General features: G+C 42.5%; 1 protein-coding gene across 5 annotated transcripts in view; it reads right to left on the reverse strand.

Moving 5' to 3' along the window:
* The window catches only part of Egflam (EGF-like, fibronectin type III and laminin G domains), a 192,625-nt gene that overhangs the window by 88,905 nt on the left and 87,651 nt on the right, over window positions 1-16,069 (reverse strand). For all 5 annotated transcript variants that reach the window (NM_001289498.1, NM_178748.6, NM_001289496.1 and 2 more), the window contains 2 exons: window positions 10,078-10,195; window positions 8,901-9,036 (listed from right to left, as the gene is read on the reverse strand). In NM_001289498.1, coding sequence (NP_001276427.1) covers window positions 8,901-9,000 — 100 coding nt within the window. In that variant the 5' untranslated portion in view covers window positions 9,001-9,036; window positions 10,078-10,195. The remainder of the gene's footprint in view (window positions 1-8,900; window positions 9,037-10,077; window positions 10,196-16,069) is intronic.

A 16,069-nucleotide genomic window follows, 5' to 3' on the forward strand; every position in this document is an offset into this window, starting at 1 on the left:
GAGGCCAGCCTGGTCTACAGAGTGAGTTCCAGGACAGCCAGGGCTATGCAGAGAAACTCTGTCTCGAAAAACCAAAAAAAAAAAAAAAAAAAAAAAGGAGAATTTAAGATATTAGCATCATTTAAAATATGAGTTACAATTTTAACTGATTTTTAAAAAGTTAATCTTTCTCCAACAATCTCAGTGTTGCATAGTAAGAACTTCTAAATGAGTAAATGGAGAATAGAATGGTTGATTTCTATTATGAATCTGACAGAAATTTGAAATACCTGGGCGGTTTCTGTGAGTGTGTTTCTAGGGAGGTTTCACTGAAGTGAAAAGAGCCACTGTGGGTGGCAGCACTATTCCCTAGACTGGGTGACACCATTCCCTAAACTGTGTGGCACCATTCCCTAGGCTGAGCAGTACCATTCTCTAGGCTGGGGTGGCACCATCCCCTAGGCTGAGCAGTACCATTCTCTAGGCTGGGTGGCACCATCCCCTAGGCTGAGGTCCCAGCCTAACTAACAAGGAGGAAGTAAGTGAAGCATTAACATTCACCTCCCTCTGCTTGCTGACTGTGGATGTCATGTGACCATCTGCCTCAAACTCCTGCCACCACAGCTAGAGCAGATGTCACCACCATGCCTTCCATCCCATGAAGGACTGATCCCTCAATCTGTGAGCCACAATAAACTCCCTTCCTCGAGGAGTTTGTCTGGTGTTCTGTCATAGCAATAAGAAAATTAAATAATATAGTGAGTGGATACATATAAACTGACTTATGCCCAAGATATCTATTTATATAAGCACACAGGAGTATTCTCTCTGTCTCTGTCTCTCTATCTCTGTCTATCTCTGTCTCTCTCTGTCTCTCTCTCTGTGCCTGTCTGTCTCTCTCTTTCTCTCTCTCTCTTTCTCTTTCTCTCTGTCTCTCTCTCTGTCTCTCTCTGTGTCTCTCTCTCTGTGTCTCTCTGTCTCTCTCTCTCTTTTCAAGGATTTTTCGAGGCTAGAATCATACCAACACAACATAAAACTGGACTATAAGACCTTGAAAGACTTGTAAGAAACTGAGAAAGAAAAGAGAATTAACTCTTTGGTGTTCTGCCTCTAAATACATATATTGAAAATATTTAATGATTGCTGTTTAATTAGCCAGCCTGGAATACCCATGTGTCTCAGAAAAGTTCAAATGGGTAAAAAGGAGTGTGAGTGTGTGTGTGTGTGTGTGTGTGTGTGTGTGTGTGTGTGTGTGTGTGTGTCAGGGGTAGGGTTCCAAGAACAATATAAGTGGTTAAGACGAAGAAAAGGTACATGGCAGTGGAAAGAATTCTCAGATAAAGAAGGTATGGCCAAGTTAAAAACATCAACAAAGATTTCAGTAGTTTGAACTCAAAAGGAAAAAAAGGAGTCCTATTTTTAAAATCCAAAGAATTTTAGGGGATACAGATATTTGTCTGGGACATGGATTCTCTGTACCATTGGTTTTATGTCAACTTGACACAAGCTCATCAGGGACTCAAGTGAGGAGGAAAATGCCTCCATAAGTTCAGGCTGTAGGCAAGCCAGTAGGGCATTTTCTAAATTAGTGGTTGATCAGGGAGTTCTAGTCCTTTGTGGGTAATGCTACCCTTGGTCTGGTGGTTCTCAGTTCTATAAGAAAGCAGGCTGAGCATGCCATGAGGAGCAAGGCAGTAAGCAGCACTCTTCCATGGCCCTCCATCTCCTTCTGCCTTCAGGTTCCTGCCCTGCTTGAGTTCCTGTCCTGACTGCCTTTGATGATGAGCTGTTATACAGAACTATGAGTGAAATAAACCCTCTCCTTCCCAATTTGCTTTAGTAATGGAGTTTCATCACAGCAATAGTAAGATTAACTAAGACACTCTTCATAAGGTGTGTGACAGAATCAAAATTCAAAATGACTTCAGTGCAAGGGCAAAGCCAACTTAAGGGAAATGTAATCATACATCTAGGAAAAAAATCTCATGTTAAGTTTTAAGAAAGTCAATCCAATAAACGAAAGGGGCAAAACCCTGAGTGAAAGAACCTACAGCAGAAAAGGCACTAAAATGGACTTTCAGTGTACTCACATGCCCACTGTGAACTCGGAGGCCATCTGCTGTAGAAAAGGCCCACTGCTCAGAACACAGCAGAGAGTGGTTTTCTATGTTGATCAGTCAGCACAGTGGGTCTCTACCTTCCTAACGCTGGGGCCTTTTGGAGTTCTTCATGTTGTGGTCACCCCCAACCATAAAGTCATTTTTGTTGCTAACTCATAACTGTAATTTTGCTGTTATGAATCGTAATGGGAATATCTGATACATGGTATATCTGATATTTGATCCTTTTGAAAAGGTCTTTTGACCCTCCAAACAGGGTCGGGACCCACAGGTTGAGAACCACTGACCCAGCCAGTCCTTGACCATTAGAGGCTGAGTTCAAAGGGTAGGCATTGCTTGGCTTGAATGCACAAGATATAGGGGCAATGTCTTTAGGAAAGAGACAAGACTGCATCCTGTGATGAGGGTGTAAACACTTTTGAGTATTACACATGGGAGTAAGATAGTCAATGGCTTCTTAAAGAGACATTAGAAGGGAAACCTGGTGTCAGTTGGAGTGCTTAGGAATAAAGGTGTATGTATGCCTTGGGACGGATGGCCCCTGCAGCAATGGCTGCATAGAAACAGAGGAAGGTGGCCATCAATTGTGGAAGGTTAAGTAAAAAGCAACTTCTAGAACAGGGTAGGGAGCCTCTGACCTCAAACCGCATTGATTCAGAGGATTTTTTTTCTATGAGTCACAGAAAGATAAGCACTGGGCACTGTAATACACACACACACACACACACACACACACACACACACACACACACATACACCCCGAAACAAGTTTCACAACCCCTGCTTATGCCCTTTTGGATACCGTCTCATATTTTTCTTTGTTATTCTACTGTATTTTTCTTTTGAAAAAATGGTAGGTCAGGACCTCCTCAATGGGTCCAAATACCTTCCAATCTGTCATCTTTCATAATCTGAGAACTGGCGTCCTTGAAGCTGAGATAGAGGTGAAGCTTAAACATCCTACAGACACTAACTAGGAAACTGGGCTCAAGGTACTGACATCACACTAGGGAAATACTTTTGAGAGTAGATTTGGGTGGAGCAGGAAGCCACCCTCCAGGAGATGTGGTGATGTGGTAACACATACAGAATGGCCTGGAGAGTGGAGGTTGCCCTGTTGGCCTAAGGTAAAGTAGACCAAATACATAGTGCCATCAGATACTTGTGGTCCCTTTCAAACCATGGTGGTTCCTCCGATTTAACATTTAATGCTTGCTGAGGGACACTGAATTCGCTGCTGGCTTAAGAGCATCTCCCACTTCCCACTTCATGAGCACCAGCTCAGGTGCCAGTGTCATGGGCTTCTCTAAAAATCTCCTGGTGCCTTGAACCCAATGCAGCCGGTACACTGATGATCACCTTTGGATGTGGTTTCTTTCATTTTTCTGTTTCTCTAGACTGAAAGCTCAACGATCATTGGGACTTTATCCTGTTCCTCTCTGCATTCCTTGAGAAGTCTCCATGGTCTTTCAAAAGTGCTAATACCGAAATTGCTCTCCTCCTTAAAACTTTTCTGCAGTTTCCTTTTCCCTTCAGGATAAAAAGTGAACTCTTTCTTAATGCCTTCCTTGGTCTGACTCCCGCTTACTCCTCTCCCCACACATCGCTCCAGGCTTTCTTAGCAATTCCAGGAACAGTTTCTTCTTGCCTCTAAGCCATTGCTTAAGTGGCTTCCTCTAGTCTAACCCTTTCACATTGCTCCCTCCCTGCTTCTGCAGCATCCCTGATGTGTCTTTCCTCGCTACCTTAAGAAGCCTGCTCAGACGCCTTCAGAACTGGGTCACCCACAAATATGTGCAACTTTGATCTGTCAATTACAACTTTTGAGATTAAAAATAAGTTTGGATGCCAAGAAAGCATTCCCCAGAGGCCATGTCCTCAGCCCTGCTGTGCCATTCAGCCTTCCAGACTCTACATCCCTCATGACATAGCTTATTTGTCTCTAAATATCTTACCCATGATGGGAACACATTAATTTATAATACAGGCTAGTATAAGTAGATGGCAATAGTAGACTTCCCTAGGGTGTTTGAGTAAATTAAAATATATTAGGAACAACAGGATATTCTAAGCCAATGGTCAAGAAAACCCAGCTGTCACCCTTTATGGGAACAACACTCACTGAAGTCTTAAAGTTCACAGCTGCCTTCCTAGAACAATGGTAGAACAGAGTGTCTGAGAGAGACCTTGGATTGCTGACAGAGCCAATATGATTTCTAGCCTTTCAAGAAAAGGCCTGCCAATTCCTGACCTAAAGTGTGGTCTTTAACCTTCTTATGCCACGGTGACTGTCTGACAAAGCCTGTGTACCCCCTTCTTAGAATGGTTTTAAGTGCATAAATTTAGACGTATGGTCACAAACACTATGTTGACAGAAATAACCTAAGTAGTAAGTATGGTATTTTCACATGTACCTCGTTATTAAAATGTTAACTGAGAGAACCCAGTGATGAAAATCAGTCACTGTGATAATTTCTGCTCAGCTTCTATTTGACATATGTACAATTGTGATGGGATTAGAAAAGGCAGCCCAGTGGTGGCGCTGGGACAAAAGTCCCAAGAACTGCTTTGTCCCCATGGTTTGGAGTTGCCATTGATTTATGAAGATGGTGTCAGGTTTCACTTGCCAAAAGGAAAAATATAGTTATCTTCCAAGCGAATACAGAGACCCCTTGACTTCTGTCTAAGGTGCTTTTGGGGGACCTAAAGACTGCAAGATAAGCTTCTGGTTCTAAGGGAAGAGACTCAATCCCATAGATCAGCCAGGGCCCACAGGACAGCAGGGAGAGAAAGCCCCAGGCTCTCTGTAGAGTTTCCACTGTCTCTTCTACAGGCCAATTTTATGCAAAGTTTGCTCCTTACAGGTTAATTTTATGCAAAGTTTGCTCCCCACAAAAATGAACTGTGGTGTGAAGTCCAAAGCATTAAGTCATCACATTAAAAAAAAATCTATTTGACCTTCAACTCTCTTGGCCTCTCTTTATTTACATACTGGTCTAAACTAATCAAATGACAAACAGATGAATGGAACAGGGCAATGATAAACTTGACGGACAGCTTGTCCTAGGTGGGCAAGAGAGCAGGCTTTTCCATTTGCAGTTTACTAATGGCTCCCAGAGTTGCTACATGGGAATTCAATTTATATCAGCTCCCACCACCCTGACAAGGAGTTTCGCTAGGAACCATCACCGAATAAAGAATTGAAGTTTGAAGGGATCTACCTGTAGGACTGGAGGTCTTATTTCTGCAAAAACATTTATCCCTTTCATCTAAGCCTGAGGCCTTAATGGCTAGCAGAATTTCTAGGACCATGTGGCCGTCTGCAAGGTGCTTCTGAGATTTTCAATTTTGCAAGTAAAGTAATAAAAAAGAATTCTTGCTTTCACATGGCATCATTTGTTAACTTGAAGTCGCAGCTGGCATCTAAGCTAGTCTTCTTATTGCTAATTTTGGTCCTTTTGGCAAGGAGAGCTTATACTTGTGCACCCAAGTTCCTAAATAATTTCTCCAAACAAACAGGAATGGGTTGACATTTTTCATTGCTTTCTGTTCTTTCAAAATGGATTGCATTAGCTTAGTTCTTTAGAGCTGGGTATGTAGTTCAGGAGCAGGCAGGCGGTCCTCCTGCACAGAACAATAAAATGACAGAGAAGAAAAGAATTCCTAAATGTTTCCAATACTAACATTTGAGGGCTAGGAAAACTAATCCAGGTCCACGTCCCTCTTAAACACTGTGGTCATTGATCTGGTTTATGGCTATGAATACTAGCCATGAGTGAAGTTCTGAGAAGAAAGTTAGTGGTTCACTAATTTGTGAAGACCACTAAATCTCAGGTTTGATGCCTCCTGGGATGAAGTTGTAGTCAGAGCCTTCAAGTGAGTCACAAATACTGAGATTATTTGAAGCTTCACCATATACTGAACTGATAGCCTTTATTTTTTTACAGAGTGTGTGTGTCTCTCTCTGTGTGTGTGTGCACTCATTTGCCCATGTGCGTGCATGAGCATGCTTGCCTGGCAACCCACATGCGGAGGTCAGAGGATAACTTGCTGTAACCAATTCTCTCCTTCCATCATGAGCTTCTGGCATCAAACACAGGCCATGAAGGTTTGCAGCAAGCTCCCCTTACCTGCTGAGCCATCTCACAGGTGCCTGCTAACCACTGTGTGGCTATCAAACAATAGCAGTAAATATCTTCCAGTGGTAGCTGGATGGTGACAGTGGGCCAAAGGGGGTTGGGCCATGGGTGAGACTGGCATGTGCAGAATCCACATTGGATCTTTTCTGGGTTTTATTTCTGCAGTTAGTGGGGTAGGATCTTGGCTACTATAGTGGCCTCTAATAGTAGCAACAAAATTTCCCTACGCTATATTTCTCTAATGCTTTTTACATTATTTCCTTAAAAACAAGTGGCTGGCAATGTAATTGTTTTTAAAGTGCTGAGAGATATCTTTGGTCTTTTCCTCCTGAGATCATCTGAATTTTCTGGCTAAAGAAAGTCAGGTTCACGGGGTTACCCAGCTTGGTCAGGCTTCTAGCTAGTTATTCAACCCATGATGACCAGTGTTCAAGTGTACCCCAGCATCTATCTGACATGTAATATGGGGTAGAATCCAGGAAAGATCGTAATATCTTTAGTAATGCCCTCTGATGGTTCCCCTCTCCCCATCTCAGAGTTACTTCTCTTATTCTGGCTTCCAAGGAAATTCCTTGTACACAGAGAACCTAGCTATGCTTTGAGGGAACTAAAAACTCGGAGAGGTGTTGGAGGCTCAGAAGGCAAGGCCTTGTCTGGGGCCACATGGCAGCTGAAGAGTTAAGGACGCAGCATCCTCTCCTGGCTCTCGTGATTCTGAAGGTAAATATTTTTGTTTTCTACTTCCTGTGTGTGTGTGGGACTAGGAAACTGCTATTTCTCTGTTGTATCAACATCAGAAACAGAGTGAGTCTGAAAAATACAAGTTTTGAGTGCAGAATTCATAGGGAAGGAGAATTACCATCTTTGATGGGGGTTATACCCACGATGGACAGACAATGATAAGTTTTCATTTCTCAAAGTTTAAAGTTCTTTTAAGCTTTAAGTTCATTTTGTTCCGTTGGTGTTGTCTAATTTATTTGTGGAAGTAAATCATGTGTTAAATCCCTCCCAGGCCTTTTTTCGACGAGAAAACTGGAGTCTTAGAACTCCAAGTATTGCTTAAGTATTAGAACTGGGATTAGAATCATTTCTATTCTAGGCACACTCCAGGCTTTGCCTGCAAGATATGTTGAGAGGCAGGATTATGAGCTATCTTCAGCCTTGGTCTGAACTTTGCCATAGTGCCCCTCTCCTCTCCCTCTTTTCCTTCACTCTTCTTTCTTCTTCCCCTCCATCCCCTTTCCTCCTCCCCTTTCCTCCTTTCCTTCCTCTTTTCCTTATTTCCTTCCTTTTTTTTTTCTTCCAGGTTTCCCTACCATCCATTTGCCATTTCCCAAGAGTTGTTCTACAGTTTCCCCTTAAGGGTTCCTCCTCCTGAACCCTGAGCCTACACACTCCACGTCTGAAATTCCCATCTATGGCTGCGTTCAGAGCTTACTATACAACCAGGGCTTGACAAACTCATAAATTCCACCCTGGCCATGGCGATCAGCTTGGACAATGGAAAAGACCCTAGGCTTGGCTAATCAGAATGCACATGAAGTTCTGCTGGGTCTGAAGAGAAAGCCATCCTCTCTTGAAAGTAAGGAGCTAAGCTTGAAGGCCACAAAACTTAAGGATATGGGAAAGCCTGCTGGAAAATGAATCAATGAACAGAGAGACAGATGGACGCAGACTGCTTAGGCGACATAGGTCTAGTGCTCCCTGAATTCAGACTAGCCACTAGACTTTACAGTCAGAGAAGTCGATACGTTATTGCTTCAATCTTCTTTCAAGTTTCTGCTGCTTGGAATTCATCAAGCTCTGTCTGAAAACAAGCTCAGAAGACACAGATGTCTGCTTCCCACAGCCCAGAAATAAACTGGGAGGTCAAGGCAGAAAAAAAACAACTCATCACATCATGACAGGACCCTTTGACCCAGCTTCAGAAAGCCAGAGGAGTGAATCTTGCTAAGTCTCTTTATGAATCCACAACATGGAACCCTCAGAGGGGCTGCTCATCTTTAATGCAGGGCAGACTGCCCCAGTCACTCACTTTCTACCTGGAATCAACTGGAGACCCAAATGCAGGCCAAAGACCTTGTTTTGGGAATTCCTTTTGTTTGCCTTTTCTTCTTCTTTCTCTTTTTAAAATAAAATTGAGCAGCAGCTTGGCAATCATGAGTTCCACATGAATTGCTACAGCCCATCAAACTGCATAACAAGAGCTTAGGATGTAGATAGGAAGGAAGGAAGAAAGTTGAAATCAAACTTAGAAAATCGCCCCAAGGTAATATGGATCTGGAGTGCATGGTGTCTGTATGTAAAGAGTTCTTCCCTCTCCCTCTGAGAAAAGCCAAAGCCATCAAATATTTACTTTGAATACAATACTTTAAAGTCAGAAGGGCAAGTTTCGAGCCTGAAATGAAGGCCAGCTTGTTGGTAAAGGTGCATAAAGTATTTCTGGAGCTCAGAGCAGTGTTGGCTGCAAGCGAGGCTCAGGGAGTGGACAGTATCACCAATGACAACTCACCCATGATGAATGAATATTCAGGGACACATGTTGGGCCAATTGCAAACATGGTCCTCCAAGACTATGCACCACCTTGAACACACACGTAGCTGAGGTCAAGTGAAGATCTGCCCCTGTCTTACATAATGTGTGATCTGACTTGTGACTTACCTAATGAATTCCACAGAGTAGGACTGAATTGGGGCACTTCCTTCATTCTCTCCAGGTCTCCAAGAAAGGGCCACTTCAGAATCGGAAACCACAAGGACATGTGGCTGTTGGGGTGCTGCAGGGGGCAGGCAGGAATCTAGGCAGGATGACAAACACAACTAGACTTGGCTAGTGGTCTCAGCTGATAAAGAGGTTGGGTACATCTAAAATAGGTGTATATTCTACTACCAAGACCCAAAACCCACACCAAACAACAAAACCATAGACCAAACAACAAAACCATAGACAATTTCACCATATATCATGCACTCATTGAAATCTTGTCTTCCTTTCTCATCCCAGAACCCCTAGCTGGCAAAAACCCCAGTTGTCTACACTGGCCCAAAGACACATGATGTCTACCCCTGAGAATCTTCTGCAACACCTCCATCTCCTATCAATCGTTCTTCTGTTTCCATGTTGTAATTGGTACTTATCCCCAAGGAAACTAGATCCTCATTGTTACTGTCACTTACTTTCTGATACTTCTGTATGTATGTTTGTATGTATATGTATGTATGACCAGAATACACAGTCATGGTAGGGCATGTGGTTGCATCTCCTCATATGTGAAAAGAATCGCTTCACCTGGCACTTACTACTGTCTACATGTCAAGACTTCCATACCTTCTTGTTTTGTGCACACTATTATTTAGGCTTGGGAGACCTTTCTACCTTTCTAAGCACTTCTTGTAATAGAGTGGAGATAGATTAGTGTCACTTCCTGACAGAGAGCACAGGATGGAGAGTGACTGCAATGGACCCAGGATCCACCTCTGTATCACATGGATGAATGTTTGCTGGACTCTCTCCCATTCTCTTCCCTTCTTCACTATCTTGATTCCTACCCACACGTTAGTCTCATTTCTTTTTAATTGTCTTGGTGAGTTCTTCCTGCATCCCTCTGTGGTAAGTCTCTGTAGCCTTTGGGTACCACATTTTACAATCTGTCACAATGTACTAATCAATGTGCCTTGACTGGCCCTGCTGAGTTCTGATAAAGCAGACACATGCTTACTGTGGTCACCACTGGCCTCTTAGAGCCACAAACAGTATCTGGCACGTGATTTTTGCTGTCTGAAGGCATAAGTACATGGAAGGCCTCTCCCATTATTAATTATTTTGAGCCTATTTTTACCTTGAGACAAAGTGGTCACATGTCGAGGGAAGCTAAGCCTCCCCTTGCCAGTCTGACTGTAGGCTGCTACGCTTACTTGATATTCAGTGCCTGGCTTCAAATCTCCAATCACTTCCTCCTGTCAATAACCAAACAAGAAAGATGTCAAAATTAGAAGTTCTACTTGGACAGTCTAGAGCAGTGGTTCTCAACTTTCTTAATGCTGCGGACCCTTTAATACAGGTCCTCATGCTATGGCCATCCCAACCATACCATTGTTTTCTTGCTACTTTATAACTGTAATTTTGCTACTACTATTAATCATTCTGTAAATATTTGATATGTGTCATCATATCTCTGACTCCCAATGGGATTGCGACCCATACATTGAGAACTGTTGATCTGAACAGTTTCTGTAAGGTTTACATCTTAGATCTCCAGGAACTTGCTTGGGGATAGAGACTGTTTGCTCTATCTACATTTAGACCAGTTATAAAATCCAAAAGCCACAAAGCAGCACAACATATTTCACAGGTCCAGAGGGTCAGTCTTTATTAGAGTCTGCACAGTGCCCCAGAGCGGAGATTATTCACACCCCAGACACTCTTCTCAGAGCTGCTGCAAAGCATGCAGGGATCTTTTGAGGATACCCAGGGTCTTTCTTTCCAGTTTTAAATTGCAATGTAGAGAGGCCAGCCACATGGCAAACTTGAGTTTCGACTTGTACCATAAAGTAAGGGATGAAAATTTGGGTTCTCAAATTTTAAAGCAATGGAAACACCAAGAAAGCTCTCTTAAGGTAAATGATGGTGTCAATTCCCATAGTGTCTGATTCCGTAGTCCTGAATGGGAAGTGACTGAAGGATTTGTTGTATTTCTGACAAGTTCCCAGATCATGCTGACAATGGTGCTGATGCTGACTGCTTCCGACTCCCTGAGAACTGCTAGAACTAATGTTGGATGTATGTGTGAACTTCCCAGCACAGACATACTAAGTAGAAAACCCTAACTGAAGATCTGCCCCTTTGGCTTCAAGAAAAGAGGCTTGTCCCCAACAACAGTGCTAAGTGGGTGGTGCAGCTGGCCTCACCAGAGAGAAGCAGTAGAGTACAGTGCAGTGGGAAGGGTATCAGCTTAGAGCCAACCTGTTCTGGCCTGGACCTGATTGTTCTACCCTTTCCTACTTGTGCCCTTCATATCAGACCTCCCGAGTGTGTCTTCTTCAGTAGTGGACATGTAGCTGCCCTGCATGGTCATAACATTAGGGACTGTGTGTGTACCATAGTTGATAAAGAAGCCATGCTCAAGAAACAGGCTGTGATGTCTACTGTCTGGGGTCTGTGATGATGCATCTCTGCTTACCTAGGTTCACCATCCACTTCAGGAGTCAACACTTTCCTTGAACCTTTCTAGACCACCTAAACTTGATGAGCACACCTGCTAAGTATTTTGCCACTAATTTGGCAAAAAATTTCTAATCCAAAATATCAAAATCCAAAGATTTTTATGACACTAATACGGCATCAGAAGTAAAATACTGTACATATGACCACATGTGACATCAGACCAAAACTACTGATCAACTGAGAAAGTCTCATGCAGTTACCTTCAAACCGTGTGATAAAGTAGAGATGAGATGGGAATGATTCCTGTTTATAGTCAAGCTCTATCTGCATTCTATCCCATCACACAGATGTCACACAAACACAGACAGGTAGACAAACACATAGATAGACATAGACATAGACATAGACATAGACATAGACATAGACATAGACATAGACATAGACATAGACATAGACATAGACATAGACATAGACAGACATAGACATAGACATAGACATAGACATAGACATAGACATAGACATAGACATAGACATAGACATAGACATAGACACACACGCACACACAGAGAAAGAGAGAAAGAGAGAGGAGAGAGATACAGACACACACCCACAGAAAGAGACATACCCACACAGATGCAGACACACAGGCACACACATACAGAGAGAGAGCAACAGACAGACAGATACACACAGAGAGACAGACACACAGAGAGATACAGATACAAAAAGAGACACAGACACCAGAAACAGACAGACAGACAGACTCTCTCTCTCTCTCTCTCTCTCTCTCTCTCTCTCTCTCACACACACACACACACACACACAGTCCAAAAATATGAACAATCAACTTGTATTACAAACTGTTAGTGTGACTATTTCTCAAACAAGGCTGTAAACTATTGAACTGTTTGAGAGCTGGGATCACATCTTAATTTTATTCCAGGACATCTTTAGATGTTCACTGTCACTGCAGAAAATTATGAGGTTAAAAATGCTTCAAAAGTTTCAACTAATAATTATGAAAACTCAAGAAATCAATTGTTAACTCCTGACCACACATACCTAATAACATTAATACCTGACCACACATACCTAATTACTCCTTTTCCTACTAGGAAAGTTAAACGGAACACTGCTGTTCTCCTCTCACTTTCTAAGCCAGAGATTCTTGATACTTATGTATCCATTCTCTCCCAGCACCCAACTGGTTACCAGTGTAGCTGACGACACCTTCTTCATTGGAATCTACCTATGTCATTTTATCCCAATAGCCATTTAAGTCTAAGCCCTTATAATGATGATGCTGGGATGATTTCGTCTACAAGTACTGACTGTGCTCTAGTCTGGACCCTATGCCGCGATGCTAACTCTTATCTTCCTAACTCTCAAAATGGACCTTACACTTTACACTTAAAGCTTCCCTTAGAACAGCATACATGTGTCCCTCTTCTAACATCACCATGCCACCACCCCTCCTGGCATTCTATATTCCAGTCATAACTAAGAACTTGGCAGAGATCACACTTATGCCGTTCAATTCCTTGCCTCTGGGCCTTTGAACCTGCGGCTTCTCTCCATGAAATGCCCTTCTCCATTCTTCTGCCTGGCTCACCCTGCCCATCCTTCATGACTCAACTGAGACATTACCTCATTTCTCTACCCCGTCCCCCAGTCTGGTTAGATGCCCCTCCTCTATGTTTCTTTGTTGTCCTTGGTGGGCCTCAATATCCACACTACTCACCTTTTCTTGTAATTGCCTGTTCACCTTCTCCCTACCCAGTTGAGGGCAGGATGGGACTTCCTACTCCCCTGGCATCGCAGAGCTTAGGAGAGTATTGACAGACATACTGCCAGTGCGCATGTGGGACTTTTGATGAATGAATAAGTAAACTGAAGGAAAATGAAAGAAAGGAACCAAGAACCAAGATGTCCTCAAGCAGATTACCTCATTACGAAAAGAGCTCAACTACTGACCCCGCCATCTTGATCAATAGTACCTTCTAGAGCTTGATTGCATTCCCATTTAAGTTCATGTTCATCATCTAATAGAGGCCTAAATCCTCAGTCCAACAGCGTTAGAGGTTGAGCTAATCCCTAGGTGATTAGGTCATGAGGAGAGAGCCCTCGGGAATAGACTAATGTTAGTTAATAGGGGAGTAGGCTAGTTAGTTATTGGAATAACTGGCTCTTGACTGTTGAAGCAGGAGGCTCAGAAATGCAAGGTCATCCTGGCTACATGGGGAGGGTTTTTGAGTCCAGCCTGGGCTACAGATATTGTGTCTCAAAAGTAAACTAATAAGTGAAAGAAAGAAAAAAAAGGAAGAAGGGAAGGAAGAAAAGAATAAGCATTAAAAACCTAAATAGAAGTGAGTTGCCCGCCCCCCCCCCCATTCTCTCTTGTTCTCCAACTCTTTCGCCTTCCACGATGGGATGACTTAGCAGGGGGTCCTCACCAGATGCTGAACAGATGTGACTCTTATGCCCTTGGACATTCAGCTTTCAGAAACATGAGCCAAATACATTTCTCCTCCTTATAAATTACCCATGATGTTCTGTTGTAGCAGCACAAAACAAGCTAAGACAGCACCGGGCTTCAGGCTTTGTAGTCAGCAATTCCACAGACAGAACAGTGTCTCTTGCCAGCCACTGTGTAAGTCCTCAGACCTGCCTCCTTCCTCCATGTCTACCTCAGAGTTCCGTGGCTCTTTGTCGGGACCACTGAGCTCTGTCTGTCTGTCTGTCTGTCTCCTACTCACTCCTTCACAGGAGATCTCTGCTGAACATCAAGTCTGTGTCCATAGTGCCTCCTTCTGCTCTGCTTTCTGGAATCGTAACTTTATCTTTTATCCCAAGGTTGAGGTCAAGTTGAGAGGTCTAGAGTCTAGAGGGAGAGGTGGGTCCAAAACCTCAGGTTTTCTCTTCTCTCAACTGACACTGCAGGCCTGTTCCACAGAGCAGAAATACTTTCAAACTAAATGAACGTTTCACTGGCTTTTGCTGTAGGGTCCTTTTCTCCTGGGAAGTCATCATAGAAAAAGTAAAAGAAATAATAATTTTGAAGTCAGAATAAAGGTAATATTGATAGGATAGGGTGGGCTATAAGTGCACATCTACATATATAGTAATATTGTATATGTATATGTAATGTGTATGTGTATGTGTATGTGTATATGTATATGAATATGTAATGTGTATGTGTATGTGTATGTGTATGTGTATGTGTATATGTATATATATATGTAAATGTAATGTATATATGTATGTGTATGTATATGTATACGTGTATATGTATATGTAATATGCATGTGTATATGTAATGTATGTGTATGTGTATATGTATATGAAGGTGGAGGGAAATGATATGCTTTCATAGATTAGTGTTGATTTATCCAATAGCAGATAACAAATTGAGCTAACATTAATTACCACCTTGGCTGGTTGGTTTGTCCTACAGCCTTGCCTTATGCACATAACTTTATTCAATTTGGTGTACTCACAACATATACTTAGGAAGGGGTGACTTAGGATCCAAACCCTGCGCAACACATTTCTGAAACCTTAGTTCTAAATTAATCATATCTACACTGAAAACGTTTATGACGTTTACATCAATAATAAATAATGAAGGGTAGATTATTATTTGATACAGTCTACAGCAAAAGCCTGTAGAACATTACTATGATATGAATGTTTACAGATCAGAACTGTGGGCATATCAAGTATAAAAATGAAGAAAAATTGTATCTGTAGAAGTGGCATATACACATTAGCAAGCAATCAAACTGCTCGTTAGACATGAAAGATTTGTGCTACCCTCAGATGGGGAGATATGGAGGCCAACTGCATCCAGCACATCAATTCTCATGCTGGTGCTGGCCAGGTGGCCCACCTGTGAGAGATTCATGGCACTGAGAAGATGGGGCCATGAAGAAAGTACTGGATTCAGTGATTTGCTTTCATTTCCTCCACTGACATTTTCTCCCCCCAAATAGAATTTCTCAGAATATTGTGACTTGTGAAAATCTTCGGAATGATTAGTGAAATACCAGACAATTCAACAAATCTTTATATGTCTGTCCTTGAATCTCTTGTTAAGTGCTACTTCAGCCTTCCCGGAAACTGGAGGAAATGCCCAATATGTTCTTTGCTAAATAAAAAGGTTTTTCTGTGTGCTGGTGCTTTGTCAAAGTCTGAAAGTAAGCCAAGATGTTCCTCTCTCTCATGCTTCATTTCTGTTGGGGATGCTTTGTTGGGGAAGCCGGACTGAATTCAGGACCCTTCTCTAACTCCCCCGCCACCTCTTTATTTTATTTGGTTTTTGGAAAGGTTGGGTGCTGCTGGAGAAATCTGATTTTTGTTTGCTTATTTCCTGAGTCTTTTCTGAAGTGCAAAACCACTTCCTAAAGTTGCATCCTTTGTCTCCACAACACCAGGAGCATCTGTCAGCGACTCAGTGTCCATTGATTCACAACTACAGGGATTTTGAAAGGGAAGCCATGTATTTCACTGAGCTCAGAGAGAAAGTTCAAATGACTGAGTAAAGATAGCTCTTCCCCAGGATTCTTCCCTCTTCACAGGTGGACATAGTACCCTATCATATGTGCATCTCATGATTGGTTTAGCCGAATGCTCTTACATGGTGTTTTGGAATTTATAAGGTCTTAGCA

This window comes from Mus musculus, chromosome 15 (genome assembly GCF_000001635.26).
Source record: "Mus musculus strain C57BL/6J chromosome 15, GRCm38.p6 C57BL/6J".
NCBI classification, from domain to species: Eukaryota; Metazoa; Chordata; class Mammalia; order Rodentia; family Muridae; genus Mus; species Mus musculus.